Source organism: Carettochelys insculpta, chromosome 31 (genome assembly GCF_033958435.1).
Source record: "Carettochelys insculpta isolate YL-2023 chromosome 31, ASM3395843v1, whole genome shotgun sequence".
Taxonomy (NCBI): domain Eukaryota; kingdom Metazoa; phylum Chordata; order Testudines; family Carettochelyidae; genus Carettochelys; species Carettochelys insculpta.
The window spans coordinates 10851509-10866251 of NC_134167.1; the positions used below are offsets into that span (position 1 = coordinate 10851509).

A 14743-nucleotide genomic window follows, 5' to 3' on the forward strand; every position below is an offset into this window, starting at 1 on the left:
CTGGAACTCTACTTATCTGAACAGAATTGGGGAGTGTGGAATTTATGTGATAAACTGGGTTTCAAATAAAGAGGGATGTTTTAATGGAGATGATGGGCAATGTTTGAGTAAGAGCTTATGGTACACAACATTATGTGTGTTTGAATAGATGAGACTCAGGATTTCTGGGTTCTTTCCCCAGTTTTGTAACTGACTTGCCCGTTGACTATGAGGGGCACTGGGTCCAACCCTAGCTGTGTGGTCCTAGGGAAGTTATTTAAACTTCTCTGTCAGGATAAACCAATATTGCACTCAGATGTAGTTGCTTCATATTTAAAAAAAAAAGATCTTGGCATTAGGGAAAAACCCAGAAAAGGGCAACCAAAATAATTAGGAGTCTGGAATGGCTACCATATGAGGCGAGAGTAATAAGACTGGGACTTCTCAGCTTGCATAAGAGACATTTAAGGGTGGGGATGTGGTTTGCAGTCTATAAAATTATGATTGGTATGGAAGAAGTGAACAGTAAAAAAGTTATTTTCTCCTTCCTGTAAAACAAGAACTAGGGGTCACCCAACAAAATTAATAGATAACAGTTTTAAAACAAATGAAAGGAAGTATTTCTTCATGCAACGTACAGTCAACTTGTGGAACTCCTTGACAGAGGATGTTGTGAAGTGCAAGACTATATAACAGGGTTTTAAAAAACTCCTGGAGGACAGGGCCCATCAATGGCTATTAGCCAGGATGGGCAGGAATGGTGTCCCTACGTTCTGTTTGTCAGAAGCTGGAAATGAGTGATGGGAGGGATCATTTGATGATCACCTGTTCTGTTCAATCCCTCTGGGGCACTTGGCATTGGCCACTGTTGGAAGACAGGGCACTAGGCTTGATGGATCTTTAGTCTGACCCAGTGTGGCCCTTCTTGTGTACTGAGACTTATTTCTAAATGTGCTTTGAGGCCCTAGGTTACATGTTTCCATGGATGTTGAAAGTAGTATTGCTGCTCCTACTGTAAGTTTTGGTGCATTGCTGGAAGTATTTTTCCCATATATAGATCAGATGTGTATATTTTACATTATATTTTGAGGGATACAAACATGGATATCATGATGAATAGTAACAGGGAGGGAGCTGTGCTAGTCTATATAGTATCAAAAGAAAAAGCAGTCAAGTAGCACTTTAAAGATTAGCAAAATAATTTATTAGGTGAGGTTTTTGTGGGACAGACTCACTTCTTGAGTCTGTTCTGGTCTGGCTGTGGTCTGAAGAAGTGGGTCTGTCCCATGGAAGCTCGCCTAATAAATTATTTTGCTAGTCTTTAAAGTGCTACTTGACTGCTTTTTGTTTTGATGGATTTCATGAGTGTACATGTATGTAGTTATAGATGACACCTTCTGACTATATGGCTATGTCCCCAAAACTATTAACTCCTTTTAGTCGCCTAAAGGTGTCTCGCATTTTTGACTCCCCCTGAAGCTAGATATTGAAAGGTTTTCTGTGTGCCTCAATAGCGTTATAAATCAGCTGTTTTGCTGCTTGTGGTGTTCATCTGACCTGTATTTAAAATTTTTCCTAGGTATTTTGCTAGCTGTGTGCCATGCTTTGGAGAACACAACATCTGCCTTGAGTGGTAAGTTCACTAATCTATTAACATTAGATCTTACAATTGAAATTACTGTGCATCTTTTGCATTCATAATGGGGTCTGAATTAGCTCTCAGCTGCTCTGTCTGACTTTATTAATCCTTCTCAGTGGTCCTCGCAGATGTTCTCCTCATGCCTGTACTGTTTCCTGGCCCTCTCCCATGCTCATTGAGCTCAGGTGGCACCTTTGCGAATCACTAAAGAATCACAGCATTTCTCTCCTGCCAAATTCTATGAGCTTTGATTGATTGAATATTTCCTTAAGGCCCCTCCAATGTTCCTCCAGGTCACTGCACTCTTTGCATCTGCTCTCGTGTACTGCTGTGTCTACCCCGGTGGTTGCTAGTAGAGAAGAGATATTTGTTTCTGCTTTTAATCCTCGCTGTACCAGGGATCTTAGTCTAGTTAATAGACTGGAAAATAGGGAGTTGAGACTTATTCTAGCTATGCCACTAAAGCTGTGGTCTTGGGCATGTCATTTAAAAAAGGGGTTCACAAAGTGGCGGGGGCAGAGTGTGGAGTTTTGTAAGAGGGATGCAGGAGGATTGGTTGCTGGGTGTCAGGCTCATCCATGTCATTAAGAATGTTGACATATGTTACTGTTCTAATGTATGTGTAATTCACATTTATGTACCAATTTAATAGCTTTTGCATTCTACATATGTATTTTCTTACACATACCAGAAGGTTGTTTTTTTGTTTTTGTGTTTTGATATGAGCATAACTGCAATGTCCATCGTATACATTAGACAGGTTGGAGGCTGTGGGTGGGGGCAGAGGAGGCGGAACAGTTGCTAATTGCAGAGATGAAAAGTGGGACCTGTTGTGAAAAGTTTGCTCACCCCGACTTAACATGTCTGTGCCAATAAGAGGTAACTAATACTAGCCTTTCAGATGAACGCAATATGTCAAGTCTTCTGCAAACTTCTGATGAGCATCGGTAGAGAAGTAAAGTTTAGAACTGATTAGAATTTCTTTCGAAACATTGCACTTATTTATTTTTTAATTAAAAGAATTTAGTAATCTCCACCCTACCCTCTTTTTGACCCAGTTGGAGGACTTCTGTTTGAGCATCAGAACAGAGATTCTCCTTTTTGCTGAAGCAGTAGTGGCCAAGTTCTTTGTGTAACCAATGGATTGAAATACCAGCTCTGCTTTAAAAAGTATTCTCCAGGTGGCTGTGGTGTGCTGCATGGGGACTGCCAAAGCCTAACTAGATGCCTTGGGTTTGTTAGCCAGTCAATGCTCATGTCCTTGTGAAGGTGGAAAGCTGGCTAGAGAAATCTGGGGAGAGGAAGAATAGGGTATCAAGCAGACTGGAGAGAGCCTCAGACATGGAAGTGATACTGAAAGTGCAAAAAAAAATCATATGGCGCCCGTCTTACTGCATGCAAAGCTGGCCTCTTCCCCAAGGCATAACTTGATTCTCCTTCAGCGTTGTACCTCAAATATATCCACCTTGCCTGTGCTACTAAGTGTCTGGATCCTGTGTCTCATTTGGTCAGGCTGGTTTAAAGAACTGCAGGGAGTAGAGGTCATTGGTTTTCTCCACCTTTCATCCCATCCTCTGGAGCGTTAAGCCATTTAAAATATCTAACACTCTGAAGAGACTCTTCCTACCCTCTAGCTTGTTAATCCAGTGACCGCTTGTTGTGTATATAAAATAAGGTTCTCTCTGTGGTGGGTGCCGGTTGTACCCATGGAAAAACAATGCTCTTGCTAGCTATTTGGGAATGTCTCTTATCTGTTTGTACAGCTCAGTCCCAGTTGAGGTTTTTGAGAGTTGCTGTTGTAACATTAATTACAGGGTCTTATTGAACAGCATGGATGGCATGCTAGTAGTCGTGTGTGTATAAACAGTTCCCCAGGATGTGGCCTTGTTCCATGGTGTCTGTGCTGGTACAGAGAGGGGACTGGGTTATTACCAACTTTTACATGAATGAATACCCATGTACCTAGAGGATTGGTGGCCTCCCCATCCCTAAAGGTTTTTAAGTCCCGGCTTGACAAAGCACTGACAGGGACGATTTAGTTGGGATTGGCCCAGCTTTGAAGAGGGGATTGGACTTGATGACTTTCTGAGGTCTCTTCCAACCCTATGATTTTATGAATGCATCTTTTTAGTGGGCTGGTGAGTGTGTGTGGAACATGACTGCCCTCTGCTGGATGGAATCTGAACTCCACCACCACATGTCATAGTCCTCAGACTGCTAATAAAGATTCTTCATAGCTCGAGCATTAAGTGCCTGTCCATGATAATGTGGATTTGTTAGATTTGCATGCTGCAAAATGCAATCTGAGAGCAAACAAGGCTATCACCATTCTTTCTGCAGCCCTTAGAGTGGGTCATTCTGGCTCTGAAAGGGGATGAGTTGTCAAGTTCATCTCTGGGCCTGAACTTGCTCCAAGTTTTGCTGGCAAATTGATTCCAATCTCCTGGCTCCAATAGTGCATAGTAGACCCGCACAGCTGGTATGTGAGAGAAGTGCTCTGCTCCAGAGGCATGGTTGCGTGCACACCATAGAGTTCTGGGGAATTAGATGTTTTTGTAACACCTACTTTGCCTTGCAAATTGGTGGAACGCGGGCCAGCCAGACACCCGTCCCTGCATGTCACATACTGTTGCTCAACAGCAGCCTTTCCAAATTCCCAACAACTTCTCCATTCCATTCTCTGGCTTTTTCCCATCAGGCCCTGGAGTCGTGCTAAAATTAGAAAGCTCATATTTCTCGTGGAGGTGCATTTGTTACATGCTCCAGAATTCCCGTACCTAAGTGCATGATTCTCCTCCTTTGTACTTGCTTCATTGTTTTTTACTACACTGACTTCACTAGTGTTGCTTTTGATTTGTAAAGGTGGGAGAGGAGATCCAAGCCCTACATCATTCAAGTCCTCTTATCTCTCACCATTTTGTGCTGGTGAATATAGAAAGGAAGAGTTCCATGCTGGTTTAGTTGGCTGAAATACACAGCTTCGTTCAGACCTCCCCCGCCCTGCCATGGGCTGAATGGCTTATGGGAGAGAGCCATGGCTCCTTCTCATCGCTTATGGGGCTGTCCACCCAAATCAAAACTATGCCCTTGTTTTTGGCCTTGTTCTAATCATTGCAAAGGGCCAATTCCTGGGTGGCACATGTGGATGGCTCCTTTCTTTGCAGGCTCCTGCAGTTCCATTGTGCAAGGAAGGAAAGAACTTCCTTTTGTAGACGTTTGAGTCCACTATTACTTGTGTTTTTCCTTCTGCCCCTGTATTTGTAGAAGCCTCCTGTCCTCTTGAATCTACACCCACTGAAGTTGGGGCAAAACTCTCATTTAAAACACTTTGGATTAAGCACACCTTCCTTGTTCTACACATGTCCAGAACCTAGCACAGGACACTTGCTGTGGTCTGCAGGTGCCACCATGAGGCTGATAATAGGCAATTTGGTATAGATATTTGAGGATCACTTATCTTGGTGGGTCTCACCCATGAAAGCTCATTACCTCACTCATAAAATTGTTAGTCTTTAAGGTGCTACAGGATTGCTTGCTTTTGCGAAGATGCAGACTAACGCAGCTACCCCGAGACTATCTTGGAATGACCATAACCATAGGCTCTGTTGTATCCTATAGCACCCTTTACCTTGCCACACCAGAAACACACAAAGAGCACAGGGTGGGTCCTGGCTTGGAGAGGTCATGGGAGTGTGAAATGAGGTGATGATTTGTTGTGAAAAGATTGATTGATTGGTGGTGACCTCATTCAGAAATCCCACATGTGCCTAAATGGCTGGGTTTTTCCCTGTTTTATGGTTTGCCTGGCTTCCCTAAGGGGGGAGCTAAAAAGTTGTGAAACCCTTCAGAATAAATAATGGCACTGAGATCAAAGCCGGGATGCGGTTGGTGAGAGGAGGTTTCTGGGCTTGCATGTGGCTTTCTGGTACTAATCAAAGTTCCAACCTTTGCTAACAAAGCTCGGGGGAGGAGGAGGATGTCTCTGAGCTATTGAGCCATTCGTTATCTAGACAATAACTTCAGTCCTGCAAGAGAGCTCAGCTTGAAAAGGCTGCTATTTTTTCCCCCAGTGTTAGGACAGTGTAGATTTCCATAAGAAGTGGAGGCAGTTTGCCCCCCAAAGACATCAACCATCCACAGATCTTCGCATCTGTGATGTGACGCAAACTGCAAAAATTACCATGTAATAAAGCAACAGGATGAGCCCCTTAGAACTTGACACCTAAGCTACGTCTACACGTGAAGCCTACATCGAAGTAGCTTATTTTGATGTAGCGACATCGAAATAGGCTATTTTGATGAATAACATCTACACGTCCTCCAGGGCTGGCAACGTCGACGTTCAACATTGACGTTGCACAGCACCACATCGAAATAGGCGCTGCGAGGGAACGTCTACACGCCAAAGTAGCACACGTCGAAATAAGGGTGCCAGGCACAGCTGCAGACGGGGTCACAGGGTGGACTCAACAGCAAGCCGCTCCCTTAAAGGGCCCCTCCCAGACACAGTTGCACTAAACAACACGAGATCCACAGAGCCGACAACTGGTTGCAGACCCTGTGCATGCAGCATGGATCCCCAGCTGCCGCAGCAGCAGCCAGAAGCCCTGGGCTAAGGCGGCTGCACACGGTGACCATAGAGCCCCTCAGGGGCTGGAGAGAGAGCGTCTCTCAACCCCTCAGCTGATGGCCACCATGGCGGACCCCGCTATTTCAATGTTGCGGGACTCAGATCGTCTACACGTGCCCTACTTTGACATTCAACTTTGAAGTAGGGCGCTATTCCCATCCCCTCATGGGGTTAGCGGCTTTGACGTCTCGCCGCCTAACGTTGATGTTAACATCGAAATAGCGCCCAACACGTGTAGCCGTGACGGGCGCTATTTCTAAGTTAGTGCCGCTACTTCGAAGTAGCGTGCACGTGTAGATACAGCTCTATAGGTACACCAGGCTACGTCTGTATTTATGGGGAAAGTGTTCTATGCACCCTGATTGATCTTCTGGAGATCGACTTTTTTCCCTTCCCCCGCATGTGTGAAGACGTCACCAAATAAATCACTCTGGACTTGCCCAGCGATCTTGGTACTCCATACGATACGTGGAGTAAGAGATGTTGGCATGAGCCCAAAGAGCCCTGATCTACGCTAGGGAACAAAGCTGATCCTGATATGTCAATTCTAGCTATGCTAGTGGCATACCCAGAACTGCATATCTGGGATCAACTTTGTTCCCAAGTGTAGACCAGGCCTTAGGCAGCTGATAGGGAACCAGCAGACCTGGTGGCTATTCCGTGGGTGCATCACTATCTCTCTGTGCTTCTGTTTGCCCTCCTGCCTTGGCTGTGAGCTTTCAGGTGCGGTGTCTGTACAGCACCCAGCACAAAGGGGTCCTGACCTTAGTAGAGCTTCTGGATGCTATTTTTTGAGAACATTACTGCAAGACCTGCTAGTCAACGTGTTACCCCAGACTGGGAGGCTTGCTGTTGTGGGCTATGTAGATGCAGTTTTAGGGTGTTTTTAAAAAAAAAAAAAAAAAAAAAAACACTTCATGCTAAGTGACATAAGAGACTTGATGGTCAATGACTTCTAAGTGCCAATTGGTTTTTGAAAATGAGACTTTAGGTGCTTTGGAAAATTCCATCCTGAATCAATCAACTTTGCTACAATATCAAGGGAATGCAGTGGGGGAAGGAATCTCGTGCCTTAAGTGCACTGCTAACTCTTCCTTTGTTTGGAAAGGGCAGGAATCTTACCAATCCAATCCACTTGTAGATGTCTCTTAATGTGGACCATGAGACTTGGTCTTCACTAGGCAGGTAAGCCAATTGCAGGTACAAAATTCTAGCTGTGGCAATTACCTAGCTAGAATTGGCTTATCTGTAGTTGACTTAGCTGGCTGTCTTCACAGAGGGGGGTTAATGGGACCTGTCAACCTCCCCTTATTTTTCAGTTTCTAATCCCCTTTGCTTTCATTTGCACTTAACCAGGTCTGCAATGTTTGGGTGGCAAATGCTGCAGGGGACTGCTTAGTCTTTAAAATAAATGTTCCCACTTGAATGCACGAAGAGGATTTTATAGAAGTAGTCCCCACTTTTTTTAGTTAAACTTAAGTAAAATTTTAAAGACCTCTTTCCTCGAGCGCAACTTGTAGGTAAAAGTCAACATGGGTCTGTCCCACAAAAGCTCACCCAATAAGCTATTTTACTAGTCTTTAAAGTGCTACTTGACTGCTTTTTGTTTTGATAGTGTGTAGACTAGCACGGCTTCCTCTCTGTTGCTATATTTCAGTAAGTCCTTAAACAAGCATCTTCCCTCCTCCCTCTTCTTTTATTCAGCATCTAAATTTTAGACATAAATATTTTTGCATTTGTACTTTGATAGCACCTGGAAACTCCAGTTAGGAGCAAGGCTTCTTGTGCTGGGTGCTTTATGAACAGAACAAAAAGTGGTCCCTTCCCCAAGATCCTGACATTGTAATTTTAAATTATTCCAAATGTCTGTTTTCTCTTATTTTTAAATTTCTGAAGAAGCTCTGACATAATGAGCTAATAGCATAGGTCAGCATGGAATGACAGTTACAGGATTGTAACGTGCGTAGGTGGTGGTACAGTATTTTTTCATCTGTAGGTCTCAAAGCATTTTACAAAGGAGGTACATGTCAACATCCCCATTTTACAGAGAGGAAGACTGAGGCACAGAGGGGGAAAAAGTCTTGTATCCCTGATCCTTTTTTTCCCCCACCCCCCGACCTCCCTCCCAAAAAACCGCAAATTCTATACAAGTAGGAAACTCTCGTTTGAAAAAAATTCAAAGGGCATAGAATCTTTCCCACTAGCAGAGAGGTAATTTTCATGAGTGTAGTAGTATTCCCATCTATGCAGTTTACTCCATCTTGAAACCTGCCTGGCCAGCATTGGTGTCTACACTAGAGATTTGCACTCATGCAGCTACCCCAGCAGCTGGGATCTTGACATGAGTAAAACACTAATTCTTTGTTTTGTGGGAGTTGACAGCAGAGCAGGGAGGTAGGTGGCTTACCAGAGTCAGGGTCTCTAAGCGAGAGTGAGTATAGATATGACCAGGAAATATTCAGAGCCAGGCTAAATGACCTTATTAGTAATCGGGTAAGGAAAGGGATAAAAATACAGTAAAGATTAAAACCATGTTAGATAAGGCAGCTAGTAAACACTGACTGAGGTGATTTAGAAAAGCTCTGCTTTGGCAGAATATGCTTTTTTGCCTGCCTGTACCTGTCTCCTGACATAGGAGAACAAAGGATAAGGCAGAAGAAATCCTAATGAATTGCTGGGGAGGGGGGCTTGTAATTTTTTTAATTGCTTATCCTGCTTTCATCGAGATCAGTGTCGACTAGGGTTTACTAGTGGCATATTATGAAATGGAGGCCCAAGTGGCTGGTAGGTGTCCAGTTCCCATTGGTAGTCAGTTAAGCACCTTAAGAACCTCTTGATCATCAAGCAGGACCTCTTAACCTCCCCCGTGATGATGCATTGCCATGTATGCCATTAGAGGTCCCAGACTTAATGGAGGAAGGCCCATACCAGGGTCAGTGTAGCTCAGTGTCCTGTCTCCTGCAGACAGCAATACCAGCTGGTTCAGAGAAAGGTACAAGAGAGCCTGCAGTAGTCAGTTTAGAATAACCTGTTCCCCAGGAAATTTTTTCCCTTTGGCATGTGCCCTGATGCATGAAGGGCTGTACCCTTCCTGCAAACTCTGCGTGTATTTTTCATGTTTGTTCTTATAACTGGATAGACAAGTCACTGTCCCTTCTTTCTAAGAGCATGAAACCTAACCCTTTGTAATGTCTGTGGATGAACAGGAGAAATGCTTTGTGTCTTCTGATGCAGAAATCAGATTTTCTGTAGCAGGTTCTGCAGTAGGTGTTTGTGGCAAACTCCGTCTGGGGTCTGAAGCTGGGTATTGGAAGTAGTGTGGCCTAGTGGAGAGGACATGAAATTTCATAAAGCGGGGGACATAGCAAGATTGGTGGCTGGCTCTCAGGCTCATCCATCTCATTAAAAACATTGAACTAAGTTGCTGTTTTTATGCATGTGCATTTGCATTTATGTACTGATTAATAATGTTTTTATATTCTACAGACTTATTTTCTTACACGTGCCGTAAGGATGTTACGTGTGTTTTGATTGTTTGTTTGTTTTTTCCATATGAACATAACCAAAATGTCCATCAGTTTGGATTATATTACACAGGTTTGTGGGGCAGAGGAGGCTGCTAATTACACGGATGAAAAGTGGGGCTGAATGTAAAAAGTTTACTCACCCCGGCCTAGTGCATAGTGCACTGGACTGGGGCCAGGTCTGTGCTAGACCTTAAAGTTGATCCTAGATACACCATTCCAGCTACGGCAATTTCATAGCTGGAACTGACTTACCTGGAATCAGCTTACTTGGCCATCCTTACTGAGGAAGGTCGACAGGAGAAACTCCCCCATGAACCTCCCTTACTCCTTGTGAGATTGAGAGGTACAGGGGTCAACTGCTGACCCCAGACAGTTTGATTTCATGCATACCCATTAATCATGTGAAATCAAACCCCAGAAGACTGACCCTGATGAGAGATATACTGGGACTTGGAAGACTTGGAGTGAATTCTGCCGTTGGCCTCCAGGGTCACCTGGGGCAAGCCATGGAACCACCTGGTGCCTCTGTTCCCCACCTATATAAAAGGGAATCAATTTATTCTTTTGTAAAGCACTTTGAGCTCTGCGGATAAAAGAGGTGTAACTAATACTCGTCATTTCCTTGCAAGACTCTGGACTATGCAAACAATATAGATTAAAATCTGGCCCAAAGTCAATGGGAGTTTTGCCTTCTGACATCTCTTCTGTCTGCTTATCACAGGGAAAACATACTGCTTTCTCAGTAAGGAAGAAGGCCCTATAGCTGTCATTTTGGGAGCCCCACTGGCAGGACTATAATGGGGTCTGAATTTCAGAGAGTGAGTACTGCGCGACCGGCTGGCAGTTTTCGGGGTATGTCTGTCAGTACAGTGCTGCAGAGGTGCAGCTCTACTGATACAGCTGCAGTGCATTTAATGAAGACTGTGCTGATAGGGAAAGAGCTCTCCTGCGGGAATAACACCGCCACCTCTGTGAGCACCAAAGGTTTCTCCTGCTGACCGGGTGCTGCACACGAGTGCTCCTGCAGATGTAGCTTATGCTGCTCGTGTGGGAAGAATATTCGTGCTCTGGAGCACTGTAAGTTTTGTGTGTGTAAAGCCATAATGAAGCGTTTAAGCACTTGCAGTGGCACAGCTGCTGCAGTGCTTATTGAAGGTTCTACCTTAGGTGCAGATAATCCACCTCGTAGGAAGGTGAGAGTAGTGTGACCAGGAGAACCTCTCCCATCAAAGTAGTGCTGTCTGCAACAGGAGTGCAGTGCCTGACCTAAGCTTGTAATGCAACAAAGCCTGGGTTTTAAACTGGGCCCCTGAAATCACTGCTCACGTCTGAAAAATCATGGCCAGTGACTTGGTGTCCGCTATGCCCCTAACTTTTTAATGTTGCTGCCAAACAATGCAAGCAAACCACCGTGGGGAATGAATTCCCAGCTAGCGTCCACCGTTTGCATTGCTGCTGAAGGAGGGTGACACTGGATGTCTTCTGGGGGAGAATAGGAAATGTATGTTGAGGTTGCATCTCTCTAGTCCAGAACTCACGTCCAGCCAACTCCGTAATCCATCGTGATTTTAGTTAGCCGAGTGACTGCTTATCATGGGTGTGGCCAGGTTTCCCATGGTCCCATAAAGCTTATTTCCACCTACCAGTCCTGGCTCTCAAGTGTTCTGTACTGTTTAGCTGTAATTTATCCCTACATGTCTTCTACGAGCCCAGTAAGCAGTGGGAATTCTAGTAATGTATTAGACCATATTGACATCCCGGAGTCTGGCAAATTCATTCATCCTGCACTAGTCAGGTCCCAAGAGTGCCTGACGAGAGGTTCAACCTGTATAATGACCTGGCTTCGAGGACTTTCCTTGCCAGCCAAGATACATCCATTGTTAGACTCAGAATGGCTCCAGCAATCTCTCTTAGTCGGCAGTGCAGATTTGCTTGTAACCCATCAATTTACACTAGGTCAATTGCTTCATTCATAAAACTGGTACAGGAAACAGTGAAACCTGAAACACTAAATCATTCATTCTTTTCTCTCTCTCTCTCTCCCTGGCCCCCATCAGTAACTTTCCTACTTCAGTGCCTCAAGTGGGTTTTATGAATGGGCTGGAGAAGGGATTTCTTTTCAAAGGGCAACAAACACGTCAATGCTTTTCCTTCTGGCAGCCTTAACAAATATGGCCAGCAGTGAGCACGTGTGTAGGGAGTTTGTCCTGATCTTTTTGGCCAGAAGGATGGCAACTTAACATGTTGGATGTCATCTTTTTTTTTCATGGCTTGTTTGTGTTCAAAGCGGGGAAAGAAAACTCTGGACAGCTTCTAAGGGGCCAATTCATCCGTACCTGGTTATTTATCCAGTACCATGCCGAAAGGCATTTGTGTCTCTTGGAAATGATATTTGTAAATATCACTCCTGGCAGTGGAATAAAACTTCCTTTCTAGGCTGGAGGGATTGGAATCCAACTGCATGAAGAGTGTGTGTAAAAGGAAACTGTGTTCTTGGAGCAGAGGGAGAGCTTGCCCTGAGTTTATATAGCCTCTCAGTGTGGGTCAGACGTTAGCAAAGCAAAACGCAAATCCGGCCATGAAAACAGGTTTTAGAAAGAGTTATGAACTAAGCTTCAGTTTGGATCAGAACTTCACAGCTCTGGCTCTCCTCTGATACTGGTTGATCCAAAAACGTTTTCATATGTTCCCTTCTGTCCTTAGACTCCTGTATTTATTTGCTCTGACCTCCACTGGAACATCAGCCTTAGCACTTCTCTGAACTAGTTCTCATTCGTGCTGAAGCAGATCATTTAGGAAAACATCCCATCTTGGTAAACTTCTTATCCTGAGGGTCACTTTAATGGTGATAAGCATGCAATGGCTTATGTGATTGGATGGAAGGTTATTTCTTGTGCGCATTGTATAGAAACTAATCTAAAAAAGGAGGGACTAATGGGTGAGGCCAGTGGACAGTGACCTTGGAGGCCTGTTCCAGGCTCTGTGGCAGATCCCTTATGTGACCTTGGGCAAGTCACTTCACCACCCTGTGCCTCAGCTCCCATCAGCTGCAATCAGTAGAGGTGAGCGATGTACATTTAGATGAAGGGCTGGTCAAAGGCAGTTTGAGGGAATTGCTACTTCACCAAGGGCCCGTCTGCTGAAGGGCTGAGCACATAGGTTCTTGCAAGTGTTTGGTTGTATCTTAGCAAAAGATCAAGACTCCTTCAATTCTAACTCCCGGAATGTCTTCCTTTGCTCTTAATTGCAATGCTATACTCTTTAAGAGCATTTCCATCTGAGGACTTCGACCATTTGCAAGCTAAGACATCTCTCCCACACTCGTGAACTAGTTAGTCTGTCATCCATTTAATGGGGAAAAGAGGCACAATACTTGTTCACAGTCCGAATCAATGGCAGAGTCCTATGGCAGCTGTGTTCTAGAGAAACTAGGGTGTGGCCTGTGTTGTTGTATAACAGACTAGGAGAATGTGAGAGAGAGACAACCATCTCTAACCAGGGTGGGCAGCCTGTGGATCACATGTGGCCCATCTGGATCCTATATGTGGCCAGTGAGCCATTTTGTTTACCGTTGCCAGATTCTGCTGCTTTACGTCCACATAGCTTTCTCTCCCGCTCCTACCTCCTTCTGGAATTATTAAAGTGACACACATTTAATGCAAACACATGTGAAGGGAGTGCTGATTGCACACATCGATTTGTGAGAGCTGTGGACACCCTCTGCATCCAGTCAAAGTGGAACATCTTGCAAATTCCAGGTATGAGAGTGCAGTTAGCAAAACTGTTCTCCCAGGAGACCATCCAGGTTATGACAATGGTGTGACCCATGGAGATGAAGGCAGACCATTCATGCTGCCCACTCACTAGCCTAGGTTGCCCACTGCTGGTCTATAGACTCATCAAGGCAAGCAGGAAAATGGGGAAGCATTTGAGCAAGTTTGGTTTTTTTTTTTGCAGTGTAACCCCATTCATTTGTAAAGTATGGTGACTCACCCAACAAAGCAATGGTTTTGAAAGAGTAGTGAATGAGCAGAATCCAAGGGAAGAAGAACTGGAATATATGTCTGCCAAACTGGGTCATGATAGGTTGCATAAAAAGGAGCAAGGGGTTGCAGAGGTATTTAAGGAAATGGAGAAAGTACCTGGGCCAGATGAAATGCTAATGGGCATAGTGAAGTCCTTGAGAATTCAAGTATCTTTCAGGTTTTCTCAACATTATTAAGAGGAAAATGCTGGGTGAATGGTGTAAAAGCTTTTTGGTGCTTAATTTTTTTTAAAAAAAAATAGGAGATGTTAGCGTGCTAATGATCCAGTGAAGCTGGTGTTGTGTCCAATGACAGTATGAGAGAAGGTTATTGAAAAGCATCTGTTTAGATTTGGAAGGGTCAGTATGGATTCGTGCCAGGGAAAGGAGCACTGCTGATGTCCTCGGAGAGAAGTTGAGAGAAAAAGAGGCCGCAACTGATATGGCCTTTATGAACCCAGAAAAGGTCTATGATCACGTACCAAAAGAGTTAGTTTGGTAATCTGTGCCAGAAGAATATGTTCATGTCTGACTCATGACACGCACAAAGTGACTATTGCAATCGAAATCAAATGGGGCTACAGTAGAGAATGTCCCATAACTGTTGGTCTGTGTTGTCTCCCATCTATTGTGGATGTGCTGAGGGAGAATATGGAGATGGACAGCTTGGAACAAGTTGTCCACTGATGATTTAGTGATGCGCAGGAGATTTGAATAGTGGTAACATAATTTTGAGTGGACTGGGCTTAATGTGTAGCCGGACCAAGGCTACGATAACTAGGAGGAGATGACCCACTTATAAAATACATCTAAGGCAGAGACCTTGGAGTGAAAGAACTTAAATCCCTAGGGTCAATGGCTGCTGACAGCTGTGACCTCCTGAGTGACACGTACAGTGGTAACTGACTCCAGTTCTTTGTGTCAAAAAGACTGCAAATCTGGTC

The 14743-nt window shown here is 44.4% G+C and overlaps 1 protein-coding gene across 1 annotated transcript in view; it reads left to right on the forward strand.

Annotated features, from left to right (window-relative positions):
• Positions 1–14743, forward strand: part of TGFA (transforming growth factor alpha) — a 46962-nt gene that overhangs the window by 14255 nt on the left and 17964 nt on the right. Inside the window, exon 2 of the mRNA XM_074981680.1 lies at positions 1559–1612. Within this exon, the coding sequence (XP_074837781.1) occupies positions 1559–1612 (54 nt within the window). The remainder of the gene's footprint in view (positions 1–1558; positions 1613–14743) is intronic.